The 19569-nt window shown below is 34.6% G+C and overlaps 3 protein-coding genes across 4 annotated transcripts; 2 read left to right on the plus strand and 1 right to left on the minus strand.

Annotated features, from left to right (window-relative positions):
• Positions 1-499: 499 nt before the first annotated feature.
• Positions 500-4172, minus strand: LOC121241192 (pheophytinase, chloroplastic-like). Of its 2 annotated transcripts, none has more exons than XM_041138866.1 (6): positions 3917-4172; positions 2507-3305; positions 1674-1900; positions 1238-1429; positions 979-1135; positions 500-794 (listed from the first exon to the last, which is right to left on the minus strand). In XM_041138866.1, exons 2-6 carry the CDS (start codon positions 3257-3259, stop codon positions 564-566), a joined length of 1560 nt encoding a protein of 519 aa, XP_040994800.1. In that variant the 5' UTR covers positions 3260-3305; positions 3917-4172; the 3' UTR covers positions 500-563. The 2 variants fall into 2 exon arrangements, with proteins under 2 accessions (XP_040994800.1, XP_040994798.1); XM_041138864.1 differs by having other exon boundaries at positions 2507-3275; positions 3917-4171.
• A 3744-nt stretch (positions 4173-7916) lies between these two features.
• LOC121241298 (putative disease resistance protein At3g14460) lies at positions 7917-16374 on the plus strand. The gene is made up of 5 exons (XM_041139007.1): positions 7917-8845; positions 11162-14633; positions 14722-14799; positions 14905-15642; positions 16243-16374. Exons 1-2 carry the CDS (start codon positions 8522-8524, stop codon positions 14579-14581), a joined length of 3744 nt encoding a protein of 1247 aa, XP_040994941.1. The 5' UTR covers positions 7917-8521; the 3' UTR covers positions 14582-14633; positions 14722-14799; positions 14905-15642; positions 16243-16374.
• On the plus strand, positions 15659-18155 carry LOC121241299 (basic leucine zipper 23-like). Its single transcript, XM_041139008.1, has 2 exons — positions 15659-17089; positions 17826-18155. Exons 1-2 carry the CDS (start codon positions 16284-16286, stop codon positions 17827-17829), a joined length of 810 nt encoding a protein of 269 aa, XP_040994942.1. The 5' UTR covers positions 15659-16283; the 3' UTR covers positions 17830-18155.
• Positions 18156-19569: the final 1414 nt, after the last annotated feature.

A 19569-nucleotide genomic window follows, 5' to 3' on the forward strand; every position in this document is an offset into this window, starting at 1 on the left:
TTTGCTGTTGTATCAGTTCAAATGATACTCATGGAGCATAAAAAGTATTTGTACATCAAACGAGTTTTCCGTAATCTGAATTAACCCAAGTCAACATTAAATCTTTTTTCTTATCTTTTCCTTTTGAAGGAGAACCATGAACTGGGTTGACCATTAAATACATACACATTGTTATTATGTACTGAATTAAAAATTGTAAACAGTTTTTGGACTGCAAGGAACCACCGCTTTTGAAAATTGGGACGAATAGAACATTGATAATGTAGGTTTGAATTTCGAGCACACAGCGCAGTGCACATTTGCTGAAATTTAGGTGGCCGAGATGACTTGCGAGTTACATTTCTCTGACCACAATGAATTGAATTACTGTATAGATTTCTTTGTCTGTGACGAATGCAGCCATTTCTAAGCTTTTGGAGCAAAGAAGTTGGGTATAAAAAGTAAGCTTTGGCTTCTAAAGAATACAAATGAGAAGTTGATAAATACTTACACAAGAATATGAGAATTAATATGGTACATTTCCAAATTCACCTTATGTTTTAGACAAAGGCAAATCCGCAATATCACGATTTCCCAAAGAGACGTCTGATATAAGAGATCATCATTTTCCAAAGTGAGAATTTAGATCCAAAGAAACGCACCCTCACTGATTTTCTTGATCCATCTCTCACAAATTCCAAGTCCCTGTCAATATTGCACGACAGGGCATTGTCTCCATCATCAAGCAGAGGTAATGACACTGAACCCTGGGTTTCTAGATTTTTTATCCACCCGCGCAATAAATAATTCACAACCTGTTGATAACAAACGGTTACTAGTCTAAGCTCCCACAAAATAAAAGGATTAACTTCCAAAAATAAACAAATAAACAAGGTTCTATTTGTTCGACCAACTTAAATTGGAAAAAATAGTTAAATAAACCAGAGAAGACAAGCATCAGTTAGTAGTTGTGACTATTCTATACAACAAGATACATACCTCGGGAACTTCATCATGAGGACAATGACCAGCTGGGCTGATCTCATAATATGGAGCTTCAGGCACCTGCCGTTTCACCTGAAGCCCCCAGACAGGTCTCACCCAGGGGTCTTCTTTTCCATACATGAGGCAGATTGGTACATTGTTCATGTGAGATCTACAGATAAAAATGAACTGGAAATCCATAACATTGAACAAAAGAAAAGGGGGAAAGAAGACACTAGAAATGTGTAGCAGCTTGATCCTTTGTAATATTCACCTTAATAAAGCTTCCCTAAAAGATAATTTTCCCTGAGGAGCAAACATGATTGAGGCAAATGATGCAGCAGCAGCTGGATGCTGTGTTATCTCAAGTATACGAGAAAACACCTTGTCAACATTTGTTGAATGATCTGCATAAACTTGCTTGAGTACTTCTGCAATGCTCCTAGGATCACTTACTTTTTGCCAACTGAAATCTCGCAAAAAAATAAAAATACAAATGAAGATGCTATTAGTCAATAGAGTTTGAACATATAAATTCCAAAATTTTCATTTTTCAAGCCTTGGATTCCACACTAGTGGAAATTTTTTTGATAAGATGATGTGATGTCCATTGATTTGAGATGCAACGCTAGTTTACAAGATGATTGTGAAATGCAGGAACATGTCCCAAAAACAGATGCCAGGTGATCCAAACAATTACTTAAACTTACATAAGTTCTGTGAGCTTTCTCACAATGGAAGGCAGGGGAAACGTTCCGGCCCATGGAAATACTTTTGCTAGTCGAGGAGATCTTATGGGGTTCGGTAGAAATCCCCAAAAAGGGGTTGCATTAAGCAATGTTACACCTTTCACCAAATGAGGACAGCATGCTGCAAAGTATAGGGCCACAAATCCTCCTAGTGAGTTTCCGACAATATAGACTGGTTCACCAATAACCTGAAAAAAAAATGATTGATTTAATCTCCTTGGTTATAAACTAAATTGAAGCAATCCTATATCTGAAATCTAGCAGGCCAAGTTGATAATATGTTCCAGATCCTAAATCTATGTTGACTGAAATAGCAACAAAATCTTGCTTTTAGTCAGGTTCCGGCATGGCTATCAAAAAATTATGTGTAACGAGAATGGTATTTGACAGGTGATACGACAAATGTTTTTAAAAAAAAAAAAGGTTCTAGCTGTCCACAAAGACAAGACGTTGTCATCTAACATATACTGATGAAGAAAATACTTGAACTACCATAAAAGTTAAACTAACCAGTGATATTAAGATGGATTGACAGCTACTGATTTGCTCACAAGTTTGAAATCACATAGATGAAATATAATGGGATTAACCATGATGAACTAAACCAACAAGATCTAGTATTATGTAAAGGCTATCATGAACTTAACGTATTATTTAGACCATGTGGATGGGAAGAAACATGAAAGTCAAATCAGGTTAATTACCAAATACACGGTGTAGTGCTCATTTTGGTACAACATCAAGAAGTAAAGTGACAGCAAGAAAAGAGAGGAAAATTTTAGCCAATAGCATACCTGTTCTATGAAATATTGAACTTGATCCCGCCATAAATCAATAGAGTAAACAAGATCACTTGCCCATGGTTTGGTTTCATCTCCAAAGCCCCAGGCATGATCTTTCCTCTCTGATGTATCATCTCCTTCACTAGAACTAGGAGTAGGATCTTCCACAGGCAATGACATGCCTTGCCCAAGAAAATCAATTGCACAAACTCTAAAATCACGTCCTAAATCCTTTAGTTGTTTCTCATAATGAAAAGAACCAACACCAAAACCAGGAAGAAAGAGCACCTTTGGGGAATTCACATTTTCACACCCTGCTTTCTCATAATGTACATTGAATTTAGGCTTCCATTCCCAGAAACAACTACTGACTGGAGCAATAGATTCACCGTCGGATTCATCTGGCAAGTTTGGAATTACAACCTTAGTCCCTGACTCCCCCTCTTCTGAAATATCTCTAGCATCATCTTCCGCACCAATCACATAACCATCGTATCCTCCACTCAGGACCTTCGATTCAACATTTCTAAAGCCTTGAAGGATATTTAGTGAACTAGAGCTGCCCTGGTTGCTGAGCTTCCTTACAAAAAGAGACTGATCCAAATTGCATAATCTCAAAGATCCACACTTGGAATCAATTTTAGGGCACTTATTTTTTCTGAAGTTGAGCTTTGAATGACGTGAATTTGAGCTTTTCAGAACCAATTCCAATCTTAAATTTACATCACGAGAGAGTGGTGCAAAGTTGTACGAGAGAATTTCCATAGCAAAGAAACTATGCCTGTAATGGCCACCCAAAGCAAATGATTTTCTGTTTGTAGAAGAAGAATGATGAAATCAAATGATGTAAGTTTAAAGTTGTATCAGTTTCCAAAATGGTTACATCTACGGTCTACCTAGTACAAAGCCGAAAATAAACAAAAATAAAAAAATTATACAACTTTTACTATCCTTTATCATGCAACTTTTTTCTTTCTTAAAAACCAAACAAAGCTTAGAGATTGGGAAGAAACTGGTATAAACAGATATTATTGAAAAGTATAGTTGTAAGATTAAATCACGCCAAGCAAATGCTTCCAGTCTTTTGAACTTAAAGAAAATAAAACAAATTCCATTCCTTTTCCATAAAAAACTCAACTCAAGAATGAGAACTTTGCAATTACTATTTCAGTCTTTCTAGCTCCATCAACGAATTAAACAGACCCAAAATCACTTAATAGGAAACCAAACAAAACAAGGAAGCATACAGTTACTAACTGAAACAGTTTTAAACAGTTTTAATCATACAGTTATTTACACCCAGAAGAGCTTATTCATATATTGAAAAAAAAACAGACTTGGGATTAGTATTACAATTACCAACTCCAAATAGCAAATCATACAGACCCTCGGCAAGATCCAGAAGGAAAAATATCTGCTAACCTCTAATTTTGAGAGAGAGAGAGAGAGGTGGCATCAGAGTCTGATACTCTCTGAAATCTGAGAGAGTATTTTAGGAGGATTCTCCAAGTATTTAGGAGATTCTGACAAAAGAGAGAAATTGGGTTGCTTGAAAGCTTCAACTTCCTATTAAAGCCAAGGAAAAAAAAAATATGGAATTTCTAAAAAGAAACTTTTGCGTGAACGTCAGTTACCAAAAATCCCCCACAGAGAAAGGAAAGTCCAGGATTGCGGTGATGTGCTTGTACATTGAATTATTGGCCTTGTTTTGTACCTTTTTTTTTTTTTTTTTGGGCCTTGTTTTGTAGTTTTCAATTATATTACAATTGGACGTGAAAGGTTTTTAAAAATATAAATGTTTTAATTACATATAAATTTATATAAATAGATTTATAAATTAAAATAATTTAATATGATATATCAGATTATAAAATTATTTTTATTACATAATAAATTTAATGTATCACATTAAATCATTTCAATTTATAAATTTATTTTTATGAAATCTCTTTAAAAATATAACACTTTTCAAATAGCACTTCTCAAATAAAAAATGCACAAATATTTTTCACCATTATTCGTCACCAAGATTTTTGATTTATTTGAAATAGGCAAGGATACATAAAATTGATAAATTTCTTTTATAAATATTAATATTAAAATTGATAAAAAAATCATAAATTGATAAAAAAAAATATTTTTAGGTATATTATAAATGTCAACTTAATTTCTGTTTGGATTTTAAATCTCAAATTAAATTAGATATATCTAACGGCTACGATGTGGCCAGCAAATTAATGTCAAGAGGTCAATTTCAAAATTACAAGAGGACGAACTGAAAATGGCGTAAATTATTTTGGTATTTTCTGGACAAAACAAAAACCATTGGCTTCCTTTAGCTATTCCCTCACACAACAAACGTGAGTGGATACTCCTCTGCCCACCACCACAGTCGGCGTTCGCTACAATCGGCTCCATCTCGATCCATTCACATATATATTACATTCCAACCAAGATGTTTCACAGTTTGAATTATTTTATTCAATAGATTATATCATTTATCTCATTTAAATAGTAAATTTTAATTTATAAAATTTAAAATTTATCTTTTAAATCAAATTATATCACGTAAATAATATGTATTGTAATGTCTATTATTAGAGTAAGCCTCTCGTTTAGATACAGAAACACTTTCAACCCATCTCATTTCATTATTATAATTTTTTAAAATTTCAATACAAAATATAATAAACAATTCAATTTTTTAAATTTTATAATAAAAATAATATTAAAAAATAATATTTTAATAATATTTTATTCAATCTATTTAAAATTATCTCATCTCAAATCTCATCTCACTGCCCTAAATCTTTTGGCACGGACGTGGCAGTCTTTACTATTACCATCTGGCCGATTGTAATTAAGAAACTAGAAATTCAGTCGCAGAGAATGAAAACCCAGAGAGAGCAGACCACTTGTTCACGACATCCTTCTGTCTCTTCGTTGCTTCGGTTTTTCCTTCTTGTTCGAACGCCTGTTCCGATCACGTGTCCTCCGTTCTACCAATCAATTTTAAGACCCCCAATTCATCATTTCAATTTATATTGAATTTTATTTTACTTTTATAATTAAAAATAGTAAGATGGAGCAATTGAGATGCCTTAAGCATCATAATAATAAATAAATAATTTGTACAAATCTCAAATAAATAAATCTCGCATAAATTTTTATAAAAAAATAAATCTCATTTTGAAAAGTGTTAAAAAAAACTATTTTTTCTTATGAGACTCACTTTTTTATAAAATATTTACGTGAAATTTATCTATTTAAAACATTAACTAACATTGCTCATAATAACATCCTCCCCGTGGAAAACCATACAGAAGAGATCTAGAAAGTAAAAGGTCACAAACGTTTCTCTCAAATCAAGTTGAAACTATAGCTTAGAATTGATCAATTCTAAAAAACTTAGAATCTATATTTGAGTTTAGAGTTAAAACCGAATAAATATAAAACCAAATCATTGAATTGCCATGCATGGTGATCCTTCAACTTTATTTATTACTTTAATAACAGTAGTGTTATAGTAGTTGATCTTCCATCTTCTATATATTGGCCATCTTACAGGACAAGTACCCATAGAACTAGTTCTTCGATCCATTTGCAAGAGGGAATTAAGTGAATACATGAGTTTTAAGGGTATAAATTCAAACCGAAAAATCGAAAAACCGGTCTGGACCGGCCCGGTTTTACCGGTTTTGAATTGGTCCGGTACCGGTTCTTAGAATGTGAAAACCGGCCGGTTCCGGTTTTAGAATTTTTCGGATCGGCCCGAACCGGACCGGACCGGTTAATAAAAAATATATATAACAAATAATATTTGTATTATTGTATATATAAGTTTTATACAAAATATTATATATATAAGTTTTATATATTATATATAATTATAAATTTTTATATGAAATTTTTATATATAATATATATAATTATATATATTCATATATGAAATAATTTCTTATTATAATTTATAAATTATTACATAAAATTTTAATACTAAATCACTAAAAATTTATAACTAATACTAATAGTCTAATATAAACTAATGACTATAGTTATACTTATAATTAATACAAGTTTTTACTAAAAGTTTATAACTAATAGTCTAATACTAATATTAAATGTATAGTTTATATATAACTAATACTAATATATAACTTATAACTATACCAATAGTCTAATATTAATATTATTATATAGTCTAATATATTAATAAAAGTATAAAACAAATTTTTTTAAATCAGTTTTTTTTTTTTTTTTTTATAAACAAAATTTTAATGACAAATTATGAAACTAATATTTTAAAAAAACTGAAAAATCAGACCAGACTGGACCGGAAACCGGTAAAACCGGAAGTACCGGTTTAGGAGGGTAACCGGTGCGTAATCGGTTTTGAAAAATATAAAACCGGTACATATCGATTCGGTTTTAGATTTTGTCCAAAACCAGACCGGACCGGACCGATTACACCCCTAATGAGCTTCATCATGATGATCTACCATAAAATCAAATTGATTCTAACTTTGAACATCCGAACAAAAAACTGTATGGAAAGCATGACGAATTCCTCGGTCTTAATAACTTCAAAGTACGTACTCTTGTTTGAAGTTTGAATTGACAAACCCTTGCTGCATGAATGATATAATTCATTAATTAATGCAGCCAATATGTCAAATGTTAGATTGAAAAGTGGTTTCAAGCAACTACCGTGGGACTGACATAAAACCAAATTAAAGACCAACCTAAACATGACAAGTCTGGCCTAAAACAACAACTCAAATTCATTTACAATGGATCTGTGTATATAATCGTTGCCCTAACCAGTACGGCATGCTAGCTAGATCAACATTAATTTGTTGCAGTCAAATTGGGAAATGGTCTTTCCGAAATGGCGTTTACCAAAGTCCAATTAAACCGTAAGAATTAAGCACTGCATATACATACTAGCTAGCTATAATGACAACAAAAGATATTTTTCCAGACGGTACTTCACCACGTACGTACGTTCAGCTTCAAGCATCTGGTCTTTGTTTGATCTTTAACTTATAATCACGACGTACAGCTTCGTAGCAAATAACCCTCCATTCACGTCAGCTAGCTTCTCTCGGCGCTGCTAACATGCAACATGTTGATTAAAGTCCTTAATGGGTTGTCTTGGTCGTCGTTCCAACCAACTGATCGGTCTGGTCGTGTTTCAGCCACACAATACTACTGTTAATTGTTTACCGAAGTCTCCAAACTGGTAAAATTAAGGGAAATTATAAGGAGTACTATATGTGCCAATTTTAGCATTAATTAGGAACGAGGTTCTAAGTTTCAAAGTGTTGATTATTATGCATGGTTCTTAGGACATCAAAGTCATGGTACACTATATGTCGCTGTTTAATTCATTCCGTGTCAGACACGATGGAATTAATGGGCCGGTGTCTAGTCCTACTACCACTGCAGGTTGCGCTCAGCTTCATAACGATTCCCTTAATTTTCCCTGAACTTTCTCTGATAGTGAATAATACGATCTATTCGCTGAAGAAGATGAGATGTTTTGACCATTTGATCATGTTCTAGCCGTGGATCTCAAAAAGGAGAATATTTAGATCTTTCAGAAAGTTTTAATACAGCTAGCTAGCTTTGTATCATTTGAATACTAGTCAATGAATTCTATCATATTTGATCCCCCGGCCAATTCCTCTTTCCCACTCCCTTTTGTCTCGAGTCTTGACTCAGTAATACAAGCTACCCTGTTATAAGGACAAAAAAAAATGTATCTGTAATGGAGGGTCCACCCATAGGAATAGCTTTTCCTGCCCCAACGTTCAAGGAGTACTAATCGTTTTGCATGTCATGCATGTTATCATGTGTGTGTGTGTGTGTATGTATGTATGTGTATATATACATGCACCACGAACAAAGAAGCTGGAATCTATATATAACCCTTTTGTCCCTGGTTCTTTTTCTGATATTGCTATCTCTTTCGCTTTGAATATTTCTTTCGATCGTTTGTGAAAGAAGAGATCAGAAGAGAAGATAATGGCAGCAGAACTGGTGGGAGGAGCATTTCTGTCAGCATTCCTGCAGGTATTGTTCGACAGGGTGGCTTCACGTGAGGTTGTGGACTACATACGAGGAAAGAAACTCAACGAGAGGCTGCTGAAGAAGCTGAAGATCACCTTGTTATCGGTGAATGCTGTGATCAATGATGCGGAGGAGAAACAGTTCAGGTGCCCTCTTGTGAAAGAGTGGCTCCAAGAACTTAAGGATGCTGTCTACGATGCTGAGGACCTCTGGGATGAAATCGCCACCGATGCTTTGCAATATAATCTCCAAGCTAAATCCAGCACCACCGTCACTCAGGTATATATCTACGATTCTACGTGCGGTCTTAAATCATCACTTACTTTGACGGAAAAATAAAATAATAGATTATTATAAAATTATCATCACTTTATATAAATACTCTGTTACATAAAAATTGTACAAAAAAAATTATAACTGTATCATTACTCTATTTATAATATAACTTAATTAACACAAATACTAGTCTTAGAGGCCATTTGGATACTTAAAATATCTCAATATATCAGTAAATATTAATGAAATAGTTTGAGTTTAGATGTTTTAGTGAATTTTGAAAATTGAAAGAGAAAAATTTAAATACAAATATTATAAAGTTAAAAAATTGTTTGAATATTATTTTTTTAATATTATTTTTATTTTAAAATTTAAAAAAGTATTAAATTATATTTAGTATTAAAGTATTAAAGTACACCACGTACCGCGTAGTTTTGTTTTTTATATTTTGTTTGGAAGTTTGAAAAAATTGTATTGATTAGTTAATGATTAGATGTAAAAAATTCAGATTTAAAATTGAAAAGTATTTTATATTTGAGTGACGTTTGAGAAGGAAATATCTAAAAATAATACTTGAGAGCAGTTGTATTGCCAAACGGACCTTTAAATTGCCACTCCTTGTACGTGTAAGTGATCATCCTAACAACGAACTTCAGCGTCATGAGAATGATATTGATAATTAAATGTTTTAATTCGATTTTCTTCTACGTTTATATATTTGGAAGATTAATGTTAAATACAGTTTTAGAATGTACAAGTCAAACGTACTCATTTTAAAAAAAAGTAGGATCCATTATTAAAAAAATAATTTTTTCATATGAGTCTCAAATTTATCTACTTTTTTTAAAAAGAGTGCGCGAACCTTTTACATCATAGAACTGTAAATATCATTCTCTTTTTGGAATAACTTAATTATAGTATTTACTACTTGAATACTTACAAATTCTTGTTCAATTTTTTTTTTTTTTCAATACTTGAACCCTTCGAGAATGACTTTAGTTCGAGTCTTGTTAAAACTGAACTTGTTGGATGAGATCAAGAGATTTTTGAAAGAGTGATTATATGCCTCCAACCTTTTCTTACCACTCTTTTTACAAATATGATTAATTTTAAATGTAGTGCATTTATGTAGACATTAAAATTCGATTAGAAAAAATAAACATCTTTTATAAGGTGGGGTGGCACAATCACATTCATGGGATTATAAATAAGGAAAGTTCTATACACTAAATACTTTTATATCACTTTCATCCCACTGTGATCATAAGATGGTATTACAAGTCATTTACCTTAAAATAAAAGAAGATATAAGGATGATAAAAGTGACATATTTTATTTAATGAGATGAAAGTATGATGAGATCAATGTGGTATGCAACATTACTCTTATAACAAGCGTAGCAAGATTTTAATTTTTACTAGTCATTTAGACCAAGAGTAAACATTTTTTTTATATATATTTTTAAATTATAATAAAAATTTTTAAGATTGAGGAAGTAGATTAGTGTGTGTACGTGTGTGAAGCTATATATAATAAGGTCTTCAGATTTAAGCAAGGCTACAAGCTGGTGTTTTTTTTTTTTTTTTTTTTAAGAAGAGGACGGTATCCTAAATTTATTGATAATCTTCACTTATGGCTGAAAAATACCGTGATTACAACCGAATGCCTAGATGTTACGTATAATCAAGAAAAAAAACTAAACCCAGACATCAAAATAACAAATAGACTAACTCAAGCACTATACAATATTAAATAAACCAAAACAGGACTCGGTTCTAAATAAATCAATTAAATCTAAATAAATCTGCATATAGAACAGCACCAGCGAAGAGAACTTGCATGAAAACCTGCATAAAATCTGCATAGACCTGCATATTCCCAAATGATCTTGCCAAATAGCTCCAGTAAAAGAATAAAAAAAAAGAAGACAAAATGTGGAAGGAAGAACACCAGCCCGCTGCAACCTGCACTAATCAATTTACAAGCTGGTGGTTGAGAACTTGAGATTAGTTTAACCATTAGAATTAAGTAGGTGCAATCTGACGGTACTGAAAGTTAGATGACTCTTAATATACGGTGAGACCTTTAGTAAATTTTATGGTATTTTATGTTAAAATGATATCTAATTAATGGTCATATGCGTTTCTTTCATGATCAGAAGACTTATAAGGCCGATAATATATTATTTTTATTATTATTATTATTATTTTGCATCATTGTTTTTTTTTTTTTTTTAAATCCCTTTGTTTTCAACCAGCACACAATTTACTTTAAACAAGCTATCTTATACAAATTTCACTTGGTTTATACTTGAAACAGATGAAGCTCAAAATTGAAGAGATCCTTGACAGACTCGAATTCATTGCAAAACAAAAAGATATCCTTGGCCTGAAACATGGTGTTGCAGAAAAACAGTCATGGAAAATACCAACATCGTCTTTGGTAGAAGAATCTCATGTGTATGGAAGAGATGATGACAGGGAGGCCATAATCAAGTTGTTGCTATCGGATGGTGGTAATGGCAATAATATTTGTGTGATTCCAATCGTGGGCATGGCTGGGATTGGCAAGACCACCCTTGCTCAAGTTGTGTACAATGACAACAGAGTGAAAGAGAACTTCGAGTTTACAGCATGGATATGCGTTTCTGAAGACTTCGACGTTTGCAGGATAACAAAAACAGTCCTCGAGGCAGTCACTTCAGTTTGTTGCGATTTCAAGGATCTAAATTTGCTTCAGCTTAAACTAAAAGAGGAGTTGTCTGGGAAGAAATTCTTGCTTGTCCTAGATGATGTTTGGAATGAGAATTGGGACAGTTGGGAGGCCTTGAGGAGACCTTTTAACTCAGGGATAGGGACACAGGGAAGCAAGATCATTGTGACAACACGCAATGAAAGTGTGGCCTCCATCATGCGTACTGTTCCAGTTCATTATCTAAACCAGTTAACTGATGAAGATTGTTGGCTATTATTTGCAAAATGTGCATTTGGGGACTATGGAAGCTCTGATGCACATCCAATCCTAGAAGGAATTGGTAGAGAAATTGTGAAGAAATGTAAAGGCTTGCCATTAGCTGCAAAGACTCTTGGGTGTCTCTCGCGCTTTAAACTGGATGCAGAGGAATGGGACAAGATACTCAAAAGTGACATATGGGAATTCTCTGATGACCAGAGTAACATTCTTCCAGCCTTGAGATTAAGTTATGACTACCTTCCCTCACATCTGAAGCGATGCTTTGCCTATTGTTCCATATTTCCCAAAGATTATGAGTTCAAAAAGGAGCAGTTAATCCAGCTATGGATGGCGGAAGATCTTTTGCAGCTGCCAAAAAGAAACAAGAGAATTGAGGAAGTGGGAGATGAGTATTTCCATGAATTAGTATCAAGGTCATTTTTTCAACGATCAGCAGGTGAGAACTCGTGCTTTGTTATGCATGATCTTATAAATGATTTGGCTAGATTTGTATCTGGAGAACTTTGTTTCAGGTTAGAGGATGACAACCCAAAAGAAATTTCAGAAAAGACTCGACATTTGTCATATGTTATGGCATTAGAAGACCTGTTTAAGAGATTTGAGATTTTCTATAAAGCAAAATGTCTGCGCACCTTCCTACCACTATATTTGCCAGATGAATTTTATTGCTTATCAAACAAGGTACAACACAACCTATTGATTAAGCTAAGGTGCCTGAGGGTTCTATCTTTGTCCAACTATCATAGCATTAGCGAGCTACCTGATTCAATTGGCGAGCTAATTCATCTAAGATATTTGGACCTCTCTCGCACTTTGATCAAAAGGTTGCCTGAATCTGTTTGCACCATCTACAATTTGCAAACACTGAAGTTGGCATATTGTTATCGTCTCAGGCAGTTGCCTACAGGTATTCATAATCTGGTTAATTTACGTAATCTAGATATGAATGGAACATGTGTAGAGGAGATGCCAGCACAAATGAGTAAATTGGAAAGTCTACAAATGTTGAGTACTTTTATTGTGGGAAAAGAGAATGGGACCAAGATTGGAGAATTGGGGAAACTCTCAAATCTTCGAGGAACATTGTCCATAAAGAAGTTGAAGAATGTTGCGAATGCTAAGGATGCCTTTGAGGCCAAGTTGAAGGATAAGAAACACCTTGAGGAGTTAGTCTTGGATTGGGGTTATGGAAACACAGATGATACAAATCAAGTAAGATACGTATTGGAGAAGCTTGTGCCTCATACAGCCTTGAAAAAGCTCCAGGTCCATAATTATGGGGGCACAAGATTTCCCCATTGGTTAGGAGATCGTGTATTTTGCAATATGATATCAGTAAGCCTTCATGATTGTGAACATTGTTGTATATTGCCACCGCTTGGTCAACTACCTTCCCTCAAACACCTTTCCATTGAAGGATTTGACGGAGTAGTGACTGTGGGTCCTGAGTTTTATGGCAACAGCTCTCAGCCCTTTCCGTCTCTGGAAATATTGAAGTTTAGTGGGATGTCTGCATGGGAAGAATGGTATTCATTTGGAGTTGAAGATGAATGTATAAGAGCTTTCCCTTATCTCAAGGAGCTTCGAATAGAGTCTTGTCCAAGCCTAATCGGGAGTTTGCCCATGAGCCTTCCCTCTTTGAGAAAACTTGTGATTGAGTACTGCGAGCAGATTGTTTCTCCTCTCCCAAGAGCTCCAGCAATCCGGGAATTAGAGCTAATCAAATGTGATAAAGTGGTGTTGAGGGAATTGCCACACACACTGCACTCGCTGAAAATGAAAGGATGTCAGTTTGTTGTAGAGACATTGTTGGGGGAAATATCGACACAAATCCAAGCTTGTCCTCGACGTTTGGATATTTCTGATTGTTCCACTTTGATGTCATTTCCTGGGAGTTGTCTACCAACTGCTTTGAGCTTCCTAAGTATAAAAAATTGCGAAAAGTTAGAGTTTCCACTGCAGCAATACCACACATCCCTCGAACACTTGTTGATAGTAGATAGCTGTGGCTCACTCGGGTATTTTCCAATAGATTTGTTCCCCAATCTAAACAGTCTCACAATTGGGAGGTGTAAGAGCCTCAAGCACCTTTCAGTGACAGGGGGACCCCGCCAAGTTCTTGCATCTGTCACTTGTTTGAAAATCCAGGGGTGCCGAAATCTGGTCTCTTTCCCCGCAGGAGGACTATCTGCACCGAACTTGAATGATCTTTGGGTTGACGAATGTGAAAACTTAAAATCACTGCCTGAACAAATGCATGTCCTTCTCCCATCCTTACGTGAACTAAGAGTTTCCGGTTGTCCAAAACTGGTATCTTTTCCCGAAGGGGGTTTGCCCTCTAGCTTGTCTTCACTTTATATCGGAGGTTGCAACGAACTCATTGCACGTCGGATGGACTGGCATTTGCAAAATCTTCCTTTGCTTGCGAGCTTTGGAATCTTTGGTGAATGCGAAAAAGTGGAGTCCTTTCCGGAAGAGGAGTTGCTGCCCTATACTCTTACTTACTTGTCCATTGTTGGACTTTCACGTCTCAAAACCTTGGATGGCAGAGGTCTTCAACACCTTATATCTCTCAGAACATTGGTCATCAGTGGGTGTTCTGAGCTCCAGTCAATGCCAGAAGAAGGGCTGCCAATGTCTCTTGTTGAGCTCATCATCCGGAGATGTCCTCTGCTGAGAGAAGCATGCAAGAGGGAGAAAGGGGAAGACTGGTCCAAGATCGCTCACATTTCTTGCATAGAGATTGAAGACGACTCTAACTCATGAGCCATCTTTATTAGAGTCTTTATAACTTACACAAGACCCAACTTTCACTCGGGTACGTATTACTTCAGTTCTCCCCCCTTTTCAATTTGATTGGTTGCTCGGCATTTGATAGTTCTTTGCGTTTTGATTTTGCTATTTAGGTGTTCAAAATTCTTTTGAAGAACCAACGACGATTCACAAGTATTTTGCTGTATTGGGGAGTACATGAAGTCTAACAGGTTCATGTTTCTGTGAATTGAGAAGAAATTTTCCCCGTACAAGTATTTTTTATGTTCTATTTTTCAAATAATTTTTGCTAAACAATTTAAATAAACTGAATGCAGGAGTTTGAGAAAGCTCAGGTTGCCATTTTCATGCCAAAGTACTTCTCTTACCAAGCCTATTGATTAACTGGAGTGTAATGTTGCTACATGGGAGGAGAAGTCTTACAGTTAGTTACGAAAAGATTTCGCAGAAGTAAATTTAGAAACTGACGTGATTTTATGTAATAAGTTAGACTAATTTTGTAATAAAATTAATTTTACAATCTAACGTACCACATTAAACAATATAAATTTATGACTAAAGCATTTAAGAGACGTTTAGTGCTTCTAAAGTTGCTTGAGTTTCCCGTGGAATTTAATGCAAAACTCTAGTGGGAAATGGAACATATTCATGGACCATATAAGACTAGTCTCCTTCATGGGCTTGGTTTCTGCAAATTGCTTTGTCTCTCTTTAATTTGTTGAACTGTTTGTACAAAGTATCTTGAAATTTTGGTAAAAAAAAATAGGGTTTTTAATATTTATATTTGTAATATACAATCAATGAAAGTATTTTTTAATTTTCTGATTTGGACAAAAATAATTTCTTAAACTAGTGGCTCAATGTAATCTGTGGGCCAAAGAGGGAAATGAACGGTTTGACAGACGGCATGTACACGTGTCTCGTGGACCCACTAGAGTCTAGAACAGACGAAAACATATCTAAAAACGTGAAGACTTTCATATATATTGCTTCTCCAGTGGTTTGGCGGTAGTTAACTGAAAATATCGTGGTCAGAGAATCCAACCGACAATCAGGTAAACAAATCTCAGTGCAACTAACAAATAATTGCAGAATTCTCAGCATCTCTAAAATCTGATAGAACGTGTTTGATGCTTTTCCTCTGATTCTTCACTAAAAGCTCTGCTTTTAAATGTTCTATTCTATTGCCCCACTTTAAGGTTGTGAGGTCTGAATTCTCTCCCGCAGTTGAACGATTTGAAGATCAAACGATTATCTTTATGATTGATTCTATCCATTCTTGAAGAATCCCTATCTGGGTATTCTTCAAATTGCTTGAAAAAGCTGCTTTTCATAGCTTTAACTCTCAACTTTGAATTCACCTTAGGGTTCGTCTCTCCTTGTTGGCCATAAAAGTCAAGCTATTTGCTGGAAATATTTGTTGGTCATGACAATCGATGCTGTTTATAACTAATAGATTTTGTTCTCAAGTTTGTGTTTCTTTGGATATATTCTTGAGTAGTGTAATCAATAATAACGGATTCTTACTTTTGAGCGAAATGTCTCTGTTTTTGCCTCATTTCCTACTTAAAGTAGATTGAATTTCCATTAATGTTATAGCCTTTCTGGAGTTGTAGTGCTTATCCTTTCCAAATATTGGAAATTGGATGCTGCAGATACGGACTTGTTTGACTGCAGATAGTAATCATTTAAAGCAATGACAGAAACAATGGATGACGGGGAGTTAGAGCGTTCAGAAAATGTCAATTTTTTAAATTTCGATTCATCCATCATTCAGGGTTCTACATCCGCTGATTCATTTCTTGATGATTTCTTTACAAACACCCGAACATGCACCCACACCCACACTTGCAACCCACCAGGCCCTGATGAGGCTCATACACATACATGTTATCACACTCACACCCAAGTTCTTGCATCTGAAGAAGATGATCACCCGGACATTAAAAACAGTACCAGCTCAAGACCAAGAAGGCCTTCCGGAAACAGAGAAGCAGTTCGGAAGTATCGGGAGAAAAAGAAGGCTCATACTGCTTATCTTGAAGAGGAAGTCAGGAAATTGCACCTATTGAACCAACAACTGGTTAGAAAATTACAAGGGCAAGCAATTCTCGAAGCAGAGGTTTTGAGATTGAGAGGTCTTTTGCTAGACCTTAGAGGAAAGATTGATAATGAGTTGGGTGTATTACCCTACCAAAAGCAGTGTAACAGCAATAGTTTGTTCAAAGAAGGCGATTGTGGGTTGCAATCTGCTGATGTGGAAATCGGCCTACAATGTCAGACTAATTTACCATGCTTTCATCCACATGCCGTGTCATCATCACAGGCAGGTGTTGGAAGAAGTGGGAAGATGCTGATAGCACGTGGAGAAAACTGTCAGCCTCCCCTTATAGATTGTCAAGCTGGCACAAATGAGATGGTGAGTGCTGAAGGACAAGCAATGGAGACAATGGAAACCTTGGTGTCACCTGCACCACAGGCAAAACAAGTAGCAGGTCATTTGTAAGTTTCATGTCCCTTTTGATCATCTTGTTGTAATAATTTGCATGTGTTCATATTGGAGGCCACTATCAAGACCATATATATTGCCATTTCCGGAATAAAAGTTTAATTATACAAGCCGATATACTTTAAGATGGTGATTTTAATTTTGATATCTCTGAATACTTTGTATTGGACAATGTACAGTGTTAACAAAATGACATTCTGCTTCTAACTTTTGGTTTGAGAGCGTATTGAATACTTTATTGGTCACACTATAATGGCATTCTTGTTGATATGTTCTTAATGGCATTCTTGTGTCACACTATATAATTGGTACTCAGATATCATCTTGTATGATTATAGTCCACCTAAAGATAAGGGAAAGAAAAGGTAACAACATCAGGTGTTCTTAAAACTTCAAGTACTAAAATTGAAACAGTTGGTAGTTAAGGAATGAAATGAAACTCTAACACAGTTACAAGAATCCGTAATGAGCTTTGACCATCATGATATGGTCAATTATCTTTTGTATAGTTAAATGAGTAATGAATTCAGGAGCCAGATGGAAGATAGAGTTTAACTACACAAAAGAAACGGCCTGTTGATGTTGATGAATATGAAGAAAACTCATGCTTCTGTAATTAGATATTGTAATATAAAACTAAGGCATTGATGACATGTTTTGTTGGTGAAAGGAATATTTGGTGAATGGTTTATATGCGTTATTTAAGCTAATCAGGCTGATATCATGTAGGTAAGGCTGGCAGGCTGCCATTGAAGATTTCTTTTGTTAAATCAATGAGCTGGCCAACCTTTCCAGTGAGAATGACTTTCGACCTCATGTCAAAGGAGGTTTTTCCTACGAAATATCTAATTTATAGTCTAACTGTTCATTGTGCAATTGGAACAAGAAAAAGAAAACACTTCCTATGTACAGTTTTCCCCTCCTATAATTGGATTTTTAGGAAATCTACACCATCTTGTGTGGGTTGCTTCTAATGGGCCAAACCTCTGAAGCAGACATAGATATAATCAGTGTTATCTACTTCCATGTCTTATTGACAAGTACTGCATTTCTTATTTATTTCTTCTCCTTGTTTGTTTGTTTGTTTGTTTGTTTTTTCCTGCATTTGTTCCTCTGTTTCTTATAAGAACTGCATGATCCTGACTGATATTATCAAATAAATAATACCCACCTCACTTGTTATTAACAAAAAGAAAATGTCTATACCAAATGATCAAGCAATTCTCCAAATTTAAGCAAGTGGACCAAAGAATTAAGCATATGAGCAGACAAGAGCAGCAGTGCTCAGTCACATCCACCAAAGCCACATCTCTCTCTCTCTCTCTCTCTCTCTCTCTCTCACACTGTGAAATACTCATTCGTGCGAAAAGGTCCCATTTGAGTCAATCATGCCACTGTTTTCTCCATACAAACTCAGGTGAGATGCTTCTTGGAACATCGATTGCGGGCATAATGCATAAGATTTTCCTTATAGCTGGTGCGCTTCTTAGTTCTTTCTTTCAGTCTGTCTTCTTCCACCCGTGCTGCAGTTTCTCCCTTGCTTGCAACTGTTCTTTCAGCGTACCCAACTTCATGGCCGACATTGTCCAATTTCCCAAAAAGTTGCTAATTTTATTCGAGAAACCTTTTACTTTTTTTGCAGGAAATCTTACTGTTTCACCTTATCATCCCTCTTAACACAGTAAAAATAGAGAAATATGATTGACACCAGCATTAAGTTCAGGTTGGTGGCACCTCTTTATGATTGGTTTCAGAAAAAAGTTGTAGCTATTCATTAAAGGAAAATGTTAGCAGAGTAACTCAAACTTATCATTCTTATGTATTATATTTTTTTATTTTTTTAATAATTAAGAATGTTAAAAAAATACTTTAAAAAAATAAAAAAAAAATAAAAATTTATTACTAACGATACACAACCAGCTATGATGATCCATTCATTAAATGGTCAAAGAACTCAGGAAAAAAAATCCCCCTTTGCTCCAAGAAAGCACTTGAAACATATTTCATATTAAGATGAAGTCTTGAGAATATTGTTCGAAACAGAGTTACTTCTTCAAGATATTTTCCGACACTTCCACCCACCAAAATGCCCGTCAGTACACCAAGATCTTGAATTTTTTTTTTAAGAAGATCTTGATTGCTTTCTCTTCATATATTCTTCATTTCTATTTTTCTTTTCTTTTTTTTTTTTCAAATTTACCTACTTGTACACAAAGTTCATCGTTTAGCTATTTCTGTTTTAGTTAAACGACGAGAAATAAAAAAAAAAATAATAATAATGTCAATACTTTTATTCTTGAATTTTATTTTGAATTTTATCATCTTTAATTATATTAATTAATACGACATATTTAAGTCAACATTGTAAATAAAAAAATTATAAAAATTAAACAGAAACAGCCACAACGTACGGAAATGATTAGAGATTGGCCTAAAAAACTTGTCTTAATTAGTGGATTAATTGTAACCTGAG

Source organism: Juglans microcarpa x Juglans regia, chromosome 7S (genome assembly GCF_004785595.1).
Source record: "Juglans microcarpa x Juglans regia isolate MS1-56 chromosome 7S, Jm3101_v1.0, whole genome shotgun sequence".
Lineage (NCBI taxonomy): Eukaryota > Viridiplantae > Streptophyta > Magnoliopsida > Fagales > Juglandaceae > Juglans > Juglans microcarpa x Juglans regia.